The 17,231-nt window shown below is 40.4% G+C and overlaps 1 protein-coding gene across 1 annotated transcript; it reads left to right on the top strand.

Annotated features, from left to right (window-relative positions):
• The first annotated feature begins 884 nt into the window (after window positions 1-884).
• Window positions 885-8,814, top strand: LOC119745212. The gene is made up of 3 exons (XM_038221435.1): window positions 885-1,196; window positions 2,628-3,537; window positions 8,617-8,814. Exons 1-3 carry the CDS (start codon window positions 1,186-1,188, stop codon window positions 8,812-8,814), a joined length of 1,119 nt encoding a protein of 372 aa, XP_038077363.1. The 5' UTR covers window positions 885-1,185.
• The last annotated feature ends 8,417 nt before the right edge of the window (window positions 8,815-17,231 follow it).

The following is a 17,231-nucleotide window of genomic DNA, read 5'->3' as shown; positions in this document are numbered from 1 at the left end:
CTCGAGGAAACATTCGGTATAATGCAAGCACTCCTTTGCACGCAGCAGCATCATGATTATGCACACGTCACGTGAGCCCCGGGGTCACATGGTCATAACAACAATAGCCGACAATTCAAATACATTTTACGCGAACGCCACGCAGTGAGAACGTGAGAAGAACGTGAGAAGAACTTGTCGGAATATAGCTGCAAATTCCACTTTCTGTCCAGCATGTCCAGATGGTAAGTCACTGGCAGTATACCACCCACTTAATCAGGGAAGTCTACAGATATCTTTCATGTCTTAGGCGGCATATCTTGTCGTTTTCTGGCTATTTGGGGGCTGAAAATGTTCAAGGTTATTTTAATTTTTTAAATTTTTTTGGGACGTGTCACACGCAGGGATTTCAACGCGAGTTTGCGCCTGGACGCTACTATCGCCAAACCAGTCCAAATGTTAAAAAAGGCGATTTGTGCGGCCAAGTTACTCGGACTATGCCTAGCCTAGGCTAGCCAGGGTAGGCCTAACGTTATACTTGACTACCTAGCTGGAGTTACCCAGCCCTGAGTTTTATCATTGGGTTGTCTATTAGGGCTGGAGCGAATTTTTCTCGTAACTTGTAGTATTTGCAAAAAAATTTGGAAAATGTTCAATTTTGTCCCCGTTACACACTAATTGCAACTGCAACTCACCCCAAACTTGCCTGGAATAACCATTACACAGGTCCTTGAAGTAAAAAACGATCCACGATGAAGATTCAGCCTACAATTGCAGTGATCATTTTCAGCCCCCAAATAGCCATAAAACGACAAGATATGCAGCCTAAGACATGTAAGATATTTGTAGACTTCCCTGATTAAGTGGGTGGTACACTGGTTGACTTACCATCTGGACGGAAAGTGGAATTCGCAGCTACATTCCGACAATATTCCGACACTTGAAACGGCTGTTTTAAGTGCCGCGCGATGGCAGCCCCTGCGCGATGGCAGCCTCGAGGAAACATTCGGTATAATGCAAGCACTCCTTTGCACGCAGCAGCATCATGATTATGCACACGTCACGTGAGCCCCGGGGTCACATGGTCATAACAACAATAGCCGACAATTCAAATACATTTTACGCGAACGCCACGCAGTGAGAACGTGAGAAGAACGTGAGAAGAACTTGTCGGAATATAGCTGCAAATTCCACTTTCTGTCCAGCATGTCCAGATGGTAAGTCACTGGCAGTATACCACCCACTTAATCAGGGAAGTCTACAGATATCTTTCATGTCTTAGGCGGCATATCTTGTCGTTTTCTGGCTATTTGGGGGCTGAAAATGTTCAAGGTTATTTTAATTTTTTAAATTTTTTTGGGACGTGTCACACGCAGGGATTTCAACGCGAGTTTGCGCCTGGACGCTACTATCGCCAAACCAGTCCAAATGTTAAAAAAGGCGATTTTTTGCGGCCAAGTTACTCGGACTATGCCTAGCCTAGGCTAGCCAGGGTAGGCCTAACGTTATACTTGACTACCTAGCTGGAGTTACCCAGCCCTGAGTTTTATCATTGGGTTGTCTATTAGGGCTGGAGCGAATTTTTCTCGTAACTTGTAGTATTTGCAAAAAAATTTGGAAAATGTTCAATTTTGTCCCCGTTACACACTAATTGCAACTGCAACTCACCCCAAACTTGCCTGGAATAACCATTACACAGGTCCTTGAAGTAAAAAACGATCCACGATGAAGATTCAGCCTACAATTGCAGTGAAAACAGGAGGAATAACCGCTAACTTGACAACCTTGCTGGATTGGCCAGGACCGCCATTGGTTTGTGCACAAAAAAAATTGTGTACGGGCCCTTAAGCGGGCCCCGAAGCCCAACTGTAATTTTTTGACCCACTTTTTTGGGGGGGACCAAAATTTCTTTGCCCCCCCCCCCCAATTGTGTTCTGGATCCGCCCTTGCGTGATGATGTGTCACTCATGTGACTATAAATTAGTTCTATATCAGTGGTCATTTCATAAAACAGGGCCTTGGCCTTGGCCTTGGCCTTGGCCTTGAGGGTTAAGCCTTGGCCTTGGCCTCGAGGCTCGAGGGTCAAAGCCTTGGCCTTGGCCTTGGCCTTGAGGGTCAAAGCCTTGGCCTTGGCCTTGGCCTTGAGGGTCAAAGCCTTTGCTCCAATACTGTTGGTAACCATCATTTTCGGATTTAGCACCTCCAAATTAGGTAAAATATGTTACCAACTCCTACTCGAAAATGCCTCTTCTTGGCCTTTATGAGCCCTTTTTTTAAAATATCGCCTAGTCTATGACACCTTTTTTTCGTGTGGAGATTAAACAGTAAGTCACATCCATCGAACATGTCGAACGTGACTTTGTGCTAAGATCATGGCATGCAAAAACAAACACACACTTGTCTTGTAATAGGGATTCCCCTGGTGCCTCTGGTCTCTCCTCGGTTCATCTAAGGAAACACAAGATTCACAATGAACAAGTAGTTGGTGTGATGTTTCCCACTGGATAATTAAACTATATTTTACAAATGCATATATATGTATAAAACCTGGTGTGGTGAATATATTGACGATGTGAATAATGAAACCTGGCATGTTGAATGTTTTGTTAAATACATTGTAAATTTAATTCATCTCTGTGTCGTTGCAGGACTCTGGCATCTTTCAAAATGACGTCAGTACAGGGAGCCGGAGATAAACAAAGGGAGGAAGCCGACGTCGTTTGTCATTCTGAAGCATCTCAGAATCCCGTCGACTGCTTGCCAAATGAAATCCTATGGAAGATAATTGGTTTTCTGTCGTTAGAAGACTTGTGTTATCTGGCTGTATGCAGCAAGACATGGAGGAACGTTACCAACACCAACAGCCTCTGGCTTCATCTTTGTAAGCTGAGAGATTGGGAGCGTTTTGGTACGGAAGTAGATCTCCGCAAAGAGACGCCAATCCACTCTACAGGGACCAGCACCAGTGGTACCAGTCCAACCTTTCAGACTGATTCGGTCATTAATGACGACTGTAACCTGAAGGATCTTGCACCAACCTGTGAATGGAAGGAGGTGTACATGAGAGCTTGGCATCTGGACAGGAACTGGTCTGAGGGGCGTTACCAGGAGCACAGTCTTGTGTTGTCCGACTCAGGGTCTGACTTTAATAATGCGACAACAAGATGTGTAGCAAGTGATGGCACGATATTTGGGGCCGGTGATACTACCGAGTATGTGGGACTCTGGGAGTTGAAATTTAGTGGACAATTTCTGCAGAAGATTCAACCCTCCAAATATATCCCCTTACCACGAACATCTTATAATGAGATAGAAGCTATGACCATGAAGGATAACATAGGGGTGGCTGCTTTCATGGGAGGTATTCTGGTATTTGAAGCCAGCACAGGCAATGTTTTGAAACTGATCCGGGGTACGGCGAGTGACTTTGATAGATACAAGCCGTCTGGTCTGTACATGGAAGAAGACAAAGTCATTGTATCATACAGGCATTACCAGAGGGCGGATAACGATGAAGGTATTCCTGTGCACATTTGGGATATCAGTGGCTTGGTTGAGGTCGGAGATAACGTTGCATGTACAGAAACCAAACTTTGCACAGATAGCTTAAATGTTTCCATAGGGAAACACATGAAATGTTTTGCTTGCCATGGGCACTGGGTAATCACTTCCTTTGAAGATGAGACTGCATTCATACTGTGGGATACGCGAACGTCTCAGCATGTACGGGTATACAGGGGACACACTGGTCAGGTTCGTAGTGGTCGTCTTGATGAAAACACTATCTTAACTGGTGATGCTGTCGGAGTGATTAGAGTGTGGACAACTGAATCTGATGTTTGCATCAAAACGCTGTCAACAAATCCCCGTTTTGTCATCCAAAGGGTGCTTTTCAACGAGCAGGGTATTGCTGCCGTCGTATTCACGCCGTATGAAGACAAACAAGACTTGGTTTTCTGGAGCCGCGATGGCTCACTCCTGAACAAGCACAAGTCAAAAGTGAATAGTTACAAATTCCACGGTAAGAGACTTGTCACACTTGACTTGTATAGAGACCAGGTTTCCGTATGGGAGGTATCCACTGATAAATGTCTTTTGAATCACAAGGAATTAAGTCCTGAACCGCGTAACTTAGTACACATAGATGACACAAAGATTGTGTTTCATTATTATCAAAGCCGGCTTGCTTTCATTCTCCAGTACTGGTAGAAAAAATAAGAAAAAAATAAGCACTTATGTTTAATTCGTCTCTTTTTCTTTTGCCTGACGATTAATCATACACTGAGTGCATATGTAAAAAAGTTAGGCAAAATGGCAAAATGGGTTGACTATTCGACCAACGATGGACGAATAAAACACACGTTCAACTATTGGGCAAAATTGCCCATACATATTGCGTTGTTTATATTTTGGCCAAGTAATTATATGTCCAACATGTATACATGCATGTCAAGTTTAGCGTTTGTCCGCCCATTGATCAAAATATGTTTTTGACCAGAGAGACTGTACAAATGACTGTTGCTCAATCCGAACATATTTTGTGGTATCCATCATTTTTGTAACTTGAATTTAGTAAGGTCTCTCAGAACACCTAATCGAGCCACAAAGAAAAATGATAAAAAAGTTATCAGTGAAGTGATACATAACTAGAGCCATGCTTATTGGAACTTGACGAAAACTCTGAAGTATTGAGCTAAAAGTCAGTATTGCTGGTAGACCAGTTGTAAAGGTGAACTCTTGTAAATGTTTAGGTGTTATTATTGCTGAAACTTTAAGTTGGGGCCCACACGTTGAATACGTGAAGAAATGTGTTTCCTCTAAACTAGGTATGCTAAATAGAATCCGCGACTATATTCCCCAAAGCAGACTGCACTCTCTTTTTGTTAGCTTAGTTATGCCATCATTAGATTATTGTAGTACTGTATGGGGAGGGCGGTACATATGTTCTAATAATATTCTTAATAAATGTCTGAAAAGAGCAGCGCGGATAATCCTGAAGTGTGCATTCTTAACATCATCAGTCGATATGTTTGCTAGACTTAATTGGATGTCATTTTCTGAAAGAGTTGAGTATAAAAAGGCTATTCTTGTTTAAACAAACTTACTCCTCTGTATATGACAAATCTGTTTAAACCACTTATTCAGACTCGTGAAACGAGACAATCCACTGGCATGACACTGAGGATTCCTTTTGCGAAAAAAGAATGTTATGGCAGCTGTATTCGTGGGCTTTGGCTTGGGGGGGGATCACGCATTTTTTTTCCATTTACTTTTAGAAGTTTGATTTTTTTTTTTTTAAACATTGCCCATACACATTTTTTGGCCGTAGAAAACAATTTTTTTTTTGGGGGGGGGGGGCTGGACTATTTTGATGTTGGTGGCGCCATTTTACACCCTATTATACTCCTCGAAAAATAGGCCACATACACCACGATCAAATGGGGACGAACACAAAGTGACAAAAAAATATTGAATAATTGACAACCTCCTGGGGAGGGGGGGGGGGGGGGGGGGCTCAAGCCCGCCATGGCCCCCCCCCCTTGGGTCTGCCATTAATTATTAGTTATCCCACGAGCGCGCTTGGAACACAGAATAATGCTGTGCGTCTGTGTCCCAATACCAATGGCCCAATAACACACGACACACTTCACATAATACATACATACATTCGATTTTGCGGGGTGCAATAAAGTCGTGCAATAATATATAAATATCACACTGTTGTTGCTATGGATAGACTGATCATGATCGAGGATTCAATTTTGCTTGAAGATAATACTCAATATCGCAATCAAAATTACCTTACTCATTCAAGACTGTATTCACCGTGCTTCTTGAAATTTACTAACTTTCACAAACTTGGAATTTAGCCTGTGTACTGATGACGTCACACTTTGTTCTAACGTGTGGGCTTTCCTATGGTGCTCAGTGGACCGTGGGCCCCCACTGGCTCCATAGGAAAGTGCACATGTAAACTAAGTGTGACGTCATCAGTACAGAGACTTATTGAGTTCCTTCTACATGAATTTCACCTGGATGTGTGTCCGCTGTACTGGGTGCGGGTAGAAAGCATAGAGCTGTTGCATACCCTGAACAGTCACTGCTGATGAGAATCGACTCTCAAGGAATTCCTCCGCGCTGTTATAGTTCACTTGTGTCTACAAAATCAAACTGTATTCCTGGAATATTCACCTTACAAATACAGCTGCTGAGCATTCAAGATTTGTTCTTCAAAGGGCTTCTGAAGACTCTGAAGCCCGCCCCCAAGCAAAATCCTGGGTGCGCCACTGCTAATAGCTTTTTGTCAGAGTCTGGTTAGACCTCATCAGCCCTCAACATGACAAATTACCATTTTTTTTCTAGTGGATTCTGATAGACATGCTCTATCAAGGCATTTTCATTTCTTTTTGGAATGATACATTGTTACAAAAATTGGGTCAAAGGTCACAGTCGCATATTACAGGTCATGGTGACCTACTTTTCACAAAATGCTATTCTCATTATTTTGATACCAAATGTGCATATATTTGATGAAAATTGACATGGTTTTGACATGTTTGGACTAAAAGGGTGGTATTTTAATCTAAAATGTAAATTTTTTTGTGGTTTCTGCCCTGACCACATGGTAGGTCTGATCGGGCAAAAAAATTGGTGTGTATTCATTGCTCATCAGGATCTACAAGCACAGCAATTTTTATCAAAATCGGAAGACATGAGGTAACAAAGTGCGTTGGTCTGACATGGAATGACCGTTAATAGTAAAGCCTGTTAGCGATGTTGTTTCACACTGTACATTAAATGGACGTGTTACTGTCAATAGCATACTGCTCACATTATAGTTGTATACTATTATACACTGCTCACATCAGTAGTTTTCTGCTTTCTAAATTTAGGATTGTAAATTCAACTTCACTTTACATGGAAAGTCTGTGCGAAGACTGATGATTGTCTTGTCCAATGGAATGAGCGTTGATCCCATCCTCCTTATGGTGCACTGACAAATATCTGACTACAGCGAGCTAACCGCTGCATTAGGAATTCTTATAAAGTGATAGGTTAAAGGAGAATCTCAGTTCCTGTGAACTAGTAACCATTGCCCTGCAGACGTAAACATTCATTGACCTCAAAAAATACAGAAGAATGTTTTCCCCCAAATATCAGTTGTTTCCTTTCTGGTATATAGCACAGATGAGCTACATGGATCTGGTATGCGGATGTAAGGTAGGCCTGCATTTTCCCCGGATCGAATATCCTCTTGAAACAGTAATTAGACATGATGATACATACAAAGGGGGTCCACCCTATGTTCCCCAGTCCCTATGTTCCCCAGTCCATATGTGTTCCCCAGTCCCTATGTTCCCCAGTCCATATATGTTCCGCTCACGTGAAAGATGTGTCAGAGGTGCCGATGGACAAAACACGAAAAGAAACCAGAAAATACAAACACCCAAATTTACAAATACTTTTCTTTTACATTTTTGATTTAGTTCTCAGGCATTTCATTTAATTATTCAATAACTCCTAATTGTTGAAAGCAAACAAGACGAAAAAAAAGGCCCAGGCCTCTAGACCTAACATTAACACAAATATACACAGTCCTCGTAAGGTCACATCTGTATATCGCCCTCAATAGCTCTTTGGTTGACAATGGGACTATAGTCAGCATCCTGTTGTACATTTGTATTCATTTTGCAGGTCTGTGAACTCGTGACTACACATAAAATTGAGGAAGTGATTTCACAAAAAAATATAAGGCATAATAAATGAAACGTACATGTTGAAAAACACAATTAAACTTGGATGAGGCTTATAGATTTCTTTCAGATTGGAAGTGGAACGAATTAGTTTGCCAGAGTGAGTTGCGATAAAAATTTGGTTACATTTATTTGTATCTAGGCATTACTAATTTTACAGCGGAAACGGGTAAACATTTAAGTTTAGCTTCAGTAAATTTGCCATATAACATGAAGTTAATTCAATTGGACTGTTACATGTACGACTTGGGAATTGAGTGTTTGAGTATAGTGAGTATTGTGTATTTAACGTGAACATGATGGATCATCACAAAATACAAACATCCTTCGGACCCTCAGCTGACGTCCGGGCAGGTAATAAAAATACAACCCCTGTCTTGAAATAGAGCTGAAAGTTTCCTCTTGGTTCCTCTGGTCTCTCTTCAAATCATCTCAGATACCACAATTTTCACAATGAACAGGTAGTTGGTGCGATATTTTCTCCGGAATACTTTGCCAACTTTCGTCTGAAGATATAGATATTAATATATCTAGGCATATTTATAAAAACTTTTGTCATGCATAAACATTCGTGATGTGCAAATATTAAACACTGAATGTTCACTAGTGGAATACATTTCAATTATCTCTGGGTCATTACAGGATTCTGGCATCTTTCAGAATGACTTCAGCACAAGAAGATACACACAAGAGTGATGTCGACGATGTCTGTCATTCTGAACCATCCACATGCTCTCTGGATCCCGTCGACTGCTTGCCAAATGAGATCCTATTGAAGATAATTGGTGTTCTGTCGGTTGAACACTTGTGTCACCTGGCTGTATGCAGCAAGGCATGGAGGAATGTAACCAACACAAACAGCCTTTGGCTTCATCTTTGTAAGCTGAGGGATTGGGAGCGTTTTGGTACGGAAGTAGATCTCCGCAAAGAAAAGCCAATTCACTCTATAACCAACAAGCACGGCAAATGCTGTACAACTAGCACCCGCACCGGGCCAACTTTTCAGGCTGATTCGGTCATTACTGTTGACTGTAACCTGAAGGAACTGCACCAACCTGTGAATGGAAGGAGGTGTACATGAGAGCTTGGCATCTGGACAGAAACTGGTCCAAGCCACGTTACCGAGAGCACTGTGTTGAATTGTCTGAAAACACTACACTTGCGTCTTTAGCAAGTGATGGCAGAACACTTGCAGGTGGTAGTGAGTCTGGGTTTATTTTTCTCTGGGATGTTTATAGTGGACGTGTTAAGAAGAAAATTCCACCTCCAGAATTTACCGATTCACGCGGACAAATCCAAAGATATAGATGGGCGCATAAAATTGTTGTGAAGAATAATCTTGGAGTGGCTGCCTTCAGGGGCGGTTTGGTTGTATTTGAATTCAGTACAGGCAATGTTCTAAAAACGATCAGAGGAACGGAGAGTAACTTTGGTGATTATTGGCCATCTGGCCTGCACCTGGAAGAAGACAAAGTAATTGTCTCTTACAGGCTTGACCGGACGTGGCATCGCGGTGAAGGTGTTCCTGCACACATTTGGGATATCAGTGGTTTGGTCGAGGGTGAAATTACTGAGACCATACTCTGCACCGATAGCTTAAATGTGTCCATTGGGGAGGAAATGAAATGTTTTGCTTGCCATGGGCACTGGGTTATCACGTCCTTTAAAGATGCGACTGCATTCATACTGTGGGATACGCGAACGTCTCAGCATGTACGGATGTACAGGGGACACTCCGGCAAGGTTCACTGTGGCCATCTTCATGAAAACACTATTATGACTGGTGACAGTATTGGCGAGATTAAAGTGTGGACAACTGAATCTGATGTCTGCATAAAAACAATTTCAGTAAATTCTGATAAACCCATCAATACTATACTCTTCAATGATACAGGTATTGCTGCCTACAACACCCCTAACGTGGTTTTCCTGAACCGAGATGGCATAATATTAGACACGCAATACAAGTTCTACATAGCAAGTAGTGGGAAAATAATCAGAAACAGAATTGTCACGAACACCCTGAGATCGCGCGGAGCAAGTTGCATATATGATGTCTCAACTGGTAAATGTCTTTCTCGGAAATTTTATTATTATCCAGCGTGTCCTTTGTTACATATAAACGATACAAAGATGATATATTATGGATCATTCTGTATTTGGATTACGGAATACTGGTAGGAATCCTGAAAGTAACGTGTACTTGTCGTGTCGGAACATAATTATAAACAATGTCCGACACACGAAATTATGCAATGGATCAGGAGTGGCAGCTCATGAAATACGAAATATTATCGTTGTTATGACATCTGCGAATAGGTATTTCATTTGCGAAATAAGCACTTCATTACAAATTTCTTGAGAGAAAAAGAAGTTCGACTGTTTAGCTGTGGCGACATCGACTCCAACACAAAATGCCGCGCGTCTTGAACAGATTAGTGAAACTATCCAAGGGACAGCTGAAGACCGATAGGGTTTAGGGGTTACATGGATTAGGGACGAAGCAAATGGCTTGTGTTATAAAAATGTCCAGTGATCAAAATGCGTATTATCTTTCTGTAAAATAACACATTTCAACCAGAATATAAAAATAGAAACATAACAGTACCAAAGTACCAAAAGCTTTCTCTCTAATGGTGATTCTTTAAATCACTGACCCAATCTTGGCATAAATAACTTTCAGTGTGATTCTTTTGGACGAATCTGTTTATTCAAAATGACCGATAAATCTGTAATCGTTTACGTTTACTTATGATACAAATATGCTTGCGTATATAAAGAGTACGCGACTTCACAAACAAATTTGAAACGAGAAATTGACAAGTGTATAATGTGCGGCTTCACGAACCACAAGTATCAGCCGGTTGTTTGTAATTGAGTAACTCCATTCAATGACCACTTATAGTGACCACTTGCTCACCTTTAACCTAAACCTTTAACCTAAATTTGGCTATCAACGGGAGTATTAATGTATTATTGACTACTGACGTTTGGCTGAAATCATTCGGAAAAATCAGAAAAGAGTAAATAGGAGCGCAACAGGTGTACGGGTATGAGGTTTAAGATTTTGAAAAGGAAAATGAACAATGAAAATATAAAGACGACTGAGAAAATGACACCTTATCTGTTCCTAATGACACCTTATCTGTTCCTATGGAGATCATGCTTGGTGATGATCGAGTGATGAACACAGGATCCATCCAATCAGCTCTTTTCAATTTTCAATTCAATTCAGTTGACATTTATTTAGCACTCTCCAATAAACCAATACTTTTACACCCTCTTCTCTTTCAATCTGATCTAACGAAGGTATCTCATAGTAGTACACGTCCCAAGGGAGACCATTCACAGCGCAATCAAGACCTCCTATTTATAAAAGCACACAGATCTTTCAATCACAAACATCTTTTAACAAAAATAACAAATTTCGACCGTTTCTTTCAGCCCCAAGGACGCGTTACACTAAACTTATTGCAGCTTGCAGCTATCTTTATCGCCGTATTAAAGAAACCCTTCCGATGGTCGAATTTCTACTATACATTATTCAAGGAACTAAACATGTTAAACTTCTTGCATGGGTCTTTGCAGCAAAAAGGCTGGCCATTCAGCAGACATGCTTTCGAAACCAAGGTGTCAGGGTCGGATCCAGCAATTTTTGCGGGGGGTGTCAGGACCGTCAGATTTGTTTCTACGTCCGATTGTTGCGAACAGGCGGACATATAGTAATTATTTTTAATATAATGGTTATAATTTTTGTTTTTGTGTGTGTCAGAGCAGGGGGATTGGTTTGTCCCCCAAAACCTTCCCTCTGGATCCGAGTCTAAACAACACAACAACCTAGATTATGGAATTGAATTGATAATTTACTGCAGGCAATACATTAGTTATAAGCTTTTCCATGAGACATCGAGCGAGAAAATCGGCCCACAAGAAATCACTAAATTAATTTCAGCTTGTATTAAGAGCGGGACGCTCCTTATTCGTTCTGAAGCCAGTAGGACCTAGTGTGCGCATGCGATTTGGCAACTGTGCAGTTTATGAATAATAATTTTAACAGCTGGAGCTGTACAGATAAAGTAACAGCGAGCAACTAATCAATGCTTCTGAATTTAGGGCAGATACAAAAGAAAATGATGGTTTATAAGTTGGTTTTTAAGATTAAAGGGGCATTTTGTATGAAAAATACACCACATTTCTTAAATACACTGCTATTATAAGCAAATGCTTCATATTTATAAAGACGTGATTAACATAGCTGTTTTACCTAATTCGGGGGTGCTGAATTCGAAAATGATGGACACCAAGCTAAATTCTTAGCTTTAAGTGGTATCACTGTCAATTAAAAAATATCAATAAATAAAGGCTTTAATTTTTAACTTTTTACAATTTTAAAATTTCCAAATCATTTCTAGATGCTAAAAACAACCAAATATATAAATCTAACCCCAAAACACCCCAAAACCTAGGAAAGGGTTTACTAAGCTTGAAGGGGATGACAAGAGGTAAAACATTTCCCCTCCCTGTGATCATGTTGTCAACCCCCCCCCCCCCCCATTTCATTGGAGATTTAATCATTTTCAAAGGACATCTACTTGAGTTAGAAAGGAAATGTTGTGTGCCATTTAATGTAACTCAAAATGACTCAGTGTAATTCAGCTGCTTGGAAAATACATTATTGACAAATTACACACTCATTGAAAAATCTTCAGTAGAGGCACATTGTGTACTTAAGCAATTAGGAATGAAATCACTACAGATTGTATTTAACTGACAAAACTAAAGCCGAACTCCTAAAAGCAGTCAATTATAAAAAAAAATGCTTTCCCCGTACAATGTTGCCCTTTAATCTTTAATCTTAATAGCTCTTTATACATCATCTTCACATTCATCTGCCCTAAGTTTTGTTTGTTACTGCCTTTTGCAAATCCTCTGCTGAATGGTTCGAGTAATACACAAGAAAATCGGACAGTACATTTAAAAATGTACATGTAGGAGCATACCACCTCAGTAAAACAAATACAACAGTAAAAATCAACAAACCCGTTTGCTGCCTGTTTTGGGGGTTAGAGTTATATTCGGTTGTTTTCGGCATCTGGAAATCAAATCAGTTAAAACCTTTTAAAATGTTAGAGTTTAAAAAGTAATGGCTTTATTTATTGATCGTTTTATTGACGGAAATGTCACGTTAAGCTTAGAATTTAGCTAAGTATCCAACATTTACAGATTTAACATCCACAAATTAGGTAAATTAGCTGTGTTAAAAACTTCTATATAGAAATAAAGCATTTGCTCACGAAATCAGTCTATAAAATAGCATGTTTTTTTCATACAAAATGCCCTTTAAATCTAAAACCCCCCAGCTTTTTGAACATCATGTTCTGTTTATCTGCCCTGAATTCAGCTGCATTTTTTTAACTGCCTTTTACTTCTGGTTCAAAGAGTAATATAAAAAAAAATCACCTGTGACAGTGCACTTAAAGATGTAAATATTATAATCGTGTTAAATTTAAAAAAAAAAAATGAGTAAAAATGAAGAGTTCGAAAAAGAGTTTCTTCCGCTACTTCTTGGAATTGTGCAACAGTCGAAGGCAGGCTGGGAGTGTGGATTCTTTCTCCTTATTTTAGAACCCGCTCAGAGCACGAAGATTGAGAGAGGCCATGATGGAAAGCGCAACCGATCGATATACTTCATTCATCAACTATAAGGCACGGCATGCACACAAGGCACACATGCCACGTTTACCAGCCTCACTTATGGTTGCAGACCAGTAAATAAACTTCCATAGGCCCCAATGGTAAATGCTCCCACTTCAGAAATTCGGGAAATACTCACAACTCTCCAAGGTGTTCGAGACACACATCAAAGTAAAGCTTATTTCATCATCTTTCATTTTCTTTTCAATTTTTTTTTTGGGGGGGTTAACTAATGACTTTTAGGAGAAATTGCCATCCGAAGATGATCACCTCTGAAAATAGTCCTGAAGCCAGTCGCCATGTTGAAAAACGATGCCTGCACTCCATTGCAAAATAGAGCGCTTTAAGGGCCGCAATTCCATCCAAATTGAACGGAACTACAAGCTCACAGTCCTGTGCACGGCTTCCACCCATATTGTTTACAAATCCTCAAGTTCATGGCCCACAGCATGCTCAAATACTGAAGATTTTGAGGGCATGCAAATCGTGATTTGGCCGGCGCAGGCAATTTCGGACCGATTTACTGGTCTGCAACCTTATAAACAACAGTGGGTAGTTGGCTGCCATGTCAACCGCCACTCTACAAACAATACTTCCCAAACTTGTTTACACGTCCTCAGTAAAAAAAAAATAATCGTGGCGAGTTTACAAGTCCTTCTAAATGGAAGACATATGACACTGTACTTCTGATATGGACTTGGGGCTTCCAATTCTAAGCATTTTGGATGCAATTGGGTCCGAAAGAGGCGCTACTGATTTAGCCATGTTGTGGAGGGATCCTTATTCCAAATTCCAGTTCTTGAAACATCAGTCGTCTTGGTCAACCCACCAAGAATTGAAAAGGAAATGATAGATGACATGTTGATAATCGTTTTTCTGTGCAGCCTGAACAGTGAACACCTGTGAGAGTATTTTCAGTAGAATTTTGAAGTATGGGGATTGAACACTGGTGTCTATGGGAATTTATTTGCTTTGGTGCACATACAAGGTCAAACTCATACAACGCCCTCAATAGCTACTTGGTTCACTTTGTGACTATAGTTAGAATCCTGTTGTGCATTTGTATAATTTTGTGTGTGTGTTCGTATTCGTGACTAGACTTCACACTGCGGAAGTGATTTCATTATAATCAACAGGGCTGAAAATAGAATGAATTTGTATTTCAAAAACTACTCAATTCTGTGCGAGAATTGCATTGTTTCTTTCACATCGGAATGAGAAGGTATGAGTTTGTCAGGGTGAGTTGAGATTTTTGGTCACATGTATTTGCAGCTTATCAACAGATGGCCTATGGTAAATCAGACTGGCTGAGTTTATGCGCGAATTATGACCATTTACATTTTAGTACATCATAAAAATACTGAAGTTAATCCAAATAGACTGTAAGCCATTCTTGGATGGGAGACTGTATCATGTTCGATTTGGACTTGTATACCATGAGTATTGAGTGAATTTATCGTGATCGACTAGGCAATTTAAAAAAAATTGTTACACGAAGAGGCATTTTCGAGTAGAAGTTGGTAACATAGCTATTTAACCTAATTTGGAGGTGCTGAATCCGAAAATGATGGTTACTAAGCTGATTTTTTAGTGGAAATATGCTTAATTTGCATAAATCTTTAATACCTGTCGTGTAATATATTTGTTCCCATATTTGGGTACACTTTTTATTATTTTATTTTTTGAAAAATTTATTTTGGTGATTCTACTTACACTTCCTGACTTCAATAACATTTTCTTAAGCATATAAGTGACTGAATGATTATAAGGACATAGTAATAATCCAAAATGGCTACTATCACACACTTAAGTTGCGCGCATTTACCTTGTCTCCAGATATCATCAAGTAGTCTTGTCCAACCTTAGTTTCGATGAACTTCAATTTGTGATTGAATCTTGCTTGCGCCTAACAGGCTGGATCGAGCTGTTACTCCCCAGGGAGCTGAGATGGTATTTGAAATGTTTCATATGCCCAATGAGCAGGGGTTATAATGATGTAGCGCTTTGAGCACCAGTCCTGGTGGATACGTGCGCTTTATAAATACCCACTATTATTATTATTATTTATTGTATTTTGGGGGATTCCTGAAGTTGTTCAAGTCCCCCACGTTAGGCAACCCTTCGCCTAGTTTTTAGCCCAGTTTACGGACACCTCATTCCCCCCCCCCCGTTTTCCTTTTTGGCCTAAATATCAAGATGTCATCACTTTTCACATAATGTCATGTTTATTTTTGTTAACTGTGCTAGTAAGTAATTTTCTGAATTTTACTATGTCCTCGTAATCATTCAGTCACTTATATGCTGAAGAAAATGTTATTGAAGTCAGGAAGTGTAAGTAGAATCACCAAAATAAACTTTTCAAAAAATAAAATAATAAAAAATACACCCAAATACGGGAACAAATATATTACACGACAGGTATTAAAGATTTATGAAAATTAGGCATATTTCCACTAAAAATTCAGTTTGGTAACCAGTGATGTAGTGCCTTGATGCTGGGCCTTGGCCTTAAGGCTGCCTTAAGGCTGGATTTTAGGGCCTTGGCCTTGGCCTCGAGGCTTGAGGACAAAAGCCTTGGCCTTGGCCTTGGCCTTGAGGGTTCAGGGCCTTGCAATTTTGAGTCAAGGCTCTTCAAGGCCCATAGATTTTTGCATTTTCCAGATAAATCAGTTCGAAATTTTGCTGTTACCATTTTAATCGTATTACCATGGAGGAGGGAAGCACCCTATAGATTTGTGTGTTGGGCACACTTCCACTTTTGTAGCATCACATTTTGTTACCATTGTAGTAGATTTGCATTCCCAAATCAGTTTCTTGGATCCCCCTTTTGTTACACTTGGGAGAATTGTGTGTCAATATAGAAGTAAATCATTATTTTGTTTAGTTAAACCATATTGAAGACCTGAACTTAAACTTTAATAGATACAGTGCAGTCATAAAACAGTGTAGGCCTATGCGAGCATGTTGATTGCAATTAAAGAAATGTTGTTCTTCGTAACAAGCAATTCGTGATGATAAGGGCGGATCCAGGGGGGCCAAAAGGGGCCATGCGCCCCCCCCCCACAAAAAAAAACGAAACCATTTTTTTTTTTATGTGACGTCGTAATAAAGGCAGGCAATGAGTACACCACCATCTTTTCCTCAAAAAACATTGGTTAAAGTGGTCAGAAATTGCCTCAGATCGCACCACAGAGCATCTCGAATCCAAAATTTTTTCGGGCCCTTAAGCGGGCCCCGAAGCCCAAGCCGTAATTTTTTGACCCACTTTCTGGGGGGGGACCAAAATTTCTTTGCCCCCCCCCCCAATTGTGTTCTGGATCCGCCCTTGCGTGATGATGTGTCACTCATGTGACTATAAATTAGTTCTATATCAGTGGTCATTTCATAAAACAGGGCCTTGGCCTTGGCCTTGGCCTTGGCCTTGAGGGTTAAGCCTTGGCCTTGGCCTCGAGGCTCGAGGGTCAAAGCCTTGGCCTTGGCCTTGGCCTTGAGGGTCAAAGCCTTGGCCTTGGCCTTGGCCTTGAGGGTCAAAGCCTTTGCTCCAACACTGTTGGTAACCATCATTTTCGGATTTAGCACCTCCAAATTAGGTAAAATATGTTACCAACTCCTACTCGAAAATGCCTCTTCTTGGCCTTTATGAGCCCTTTTTTTAAAATATCGCCTAGTCTATGACACCTTTTTTTCGTGTGGAGATTAAACAGTAAGTCACATCCATCGAACATGTCGAACGTGACTTTGTGCTAAGATCATGGCATGCAAAAACAAACACACACTTGTCTTGTAATAGGGATTCCCCTGGTG

The sequence above is a fragment of the Patiria miniata genome, unplaced genomic scaffold (genome assembly GCF_015706575.1).
Source record: "Patiria miniata isolate m_02_andy unplaced genomic scaffold, ASM1570657v1 HiC_scaffold_7, whole genome shotgun sequence".
Lineage (NCBI taxonomy): Eukaryota > Metazoa > Echinodermata > Asteroidea > Valvatida > Asterinidae > Patiria > Patiria miniata.
This window is presented reverse-complemented; position numbering and strand designations above follow the sequence as displayed.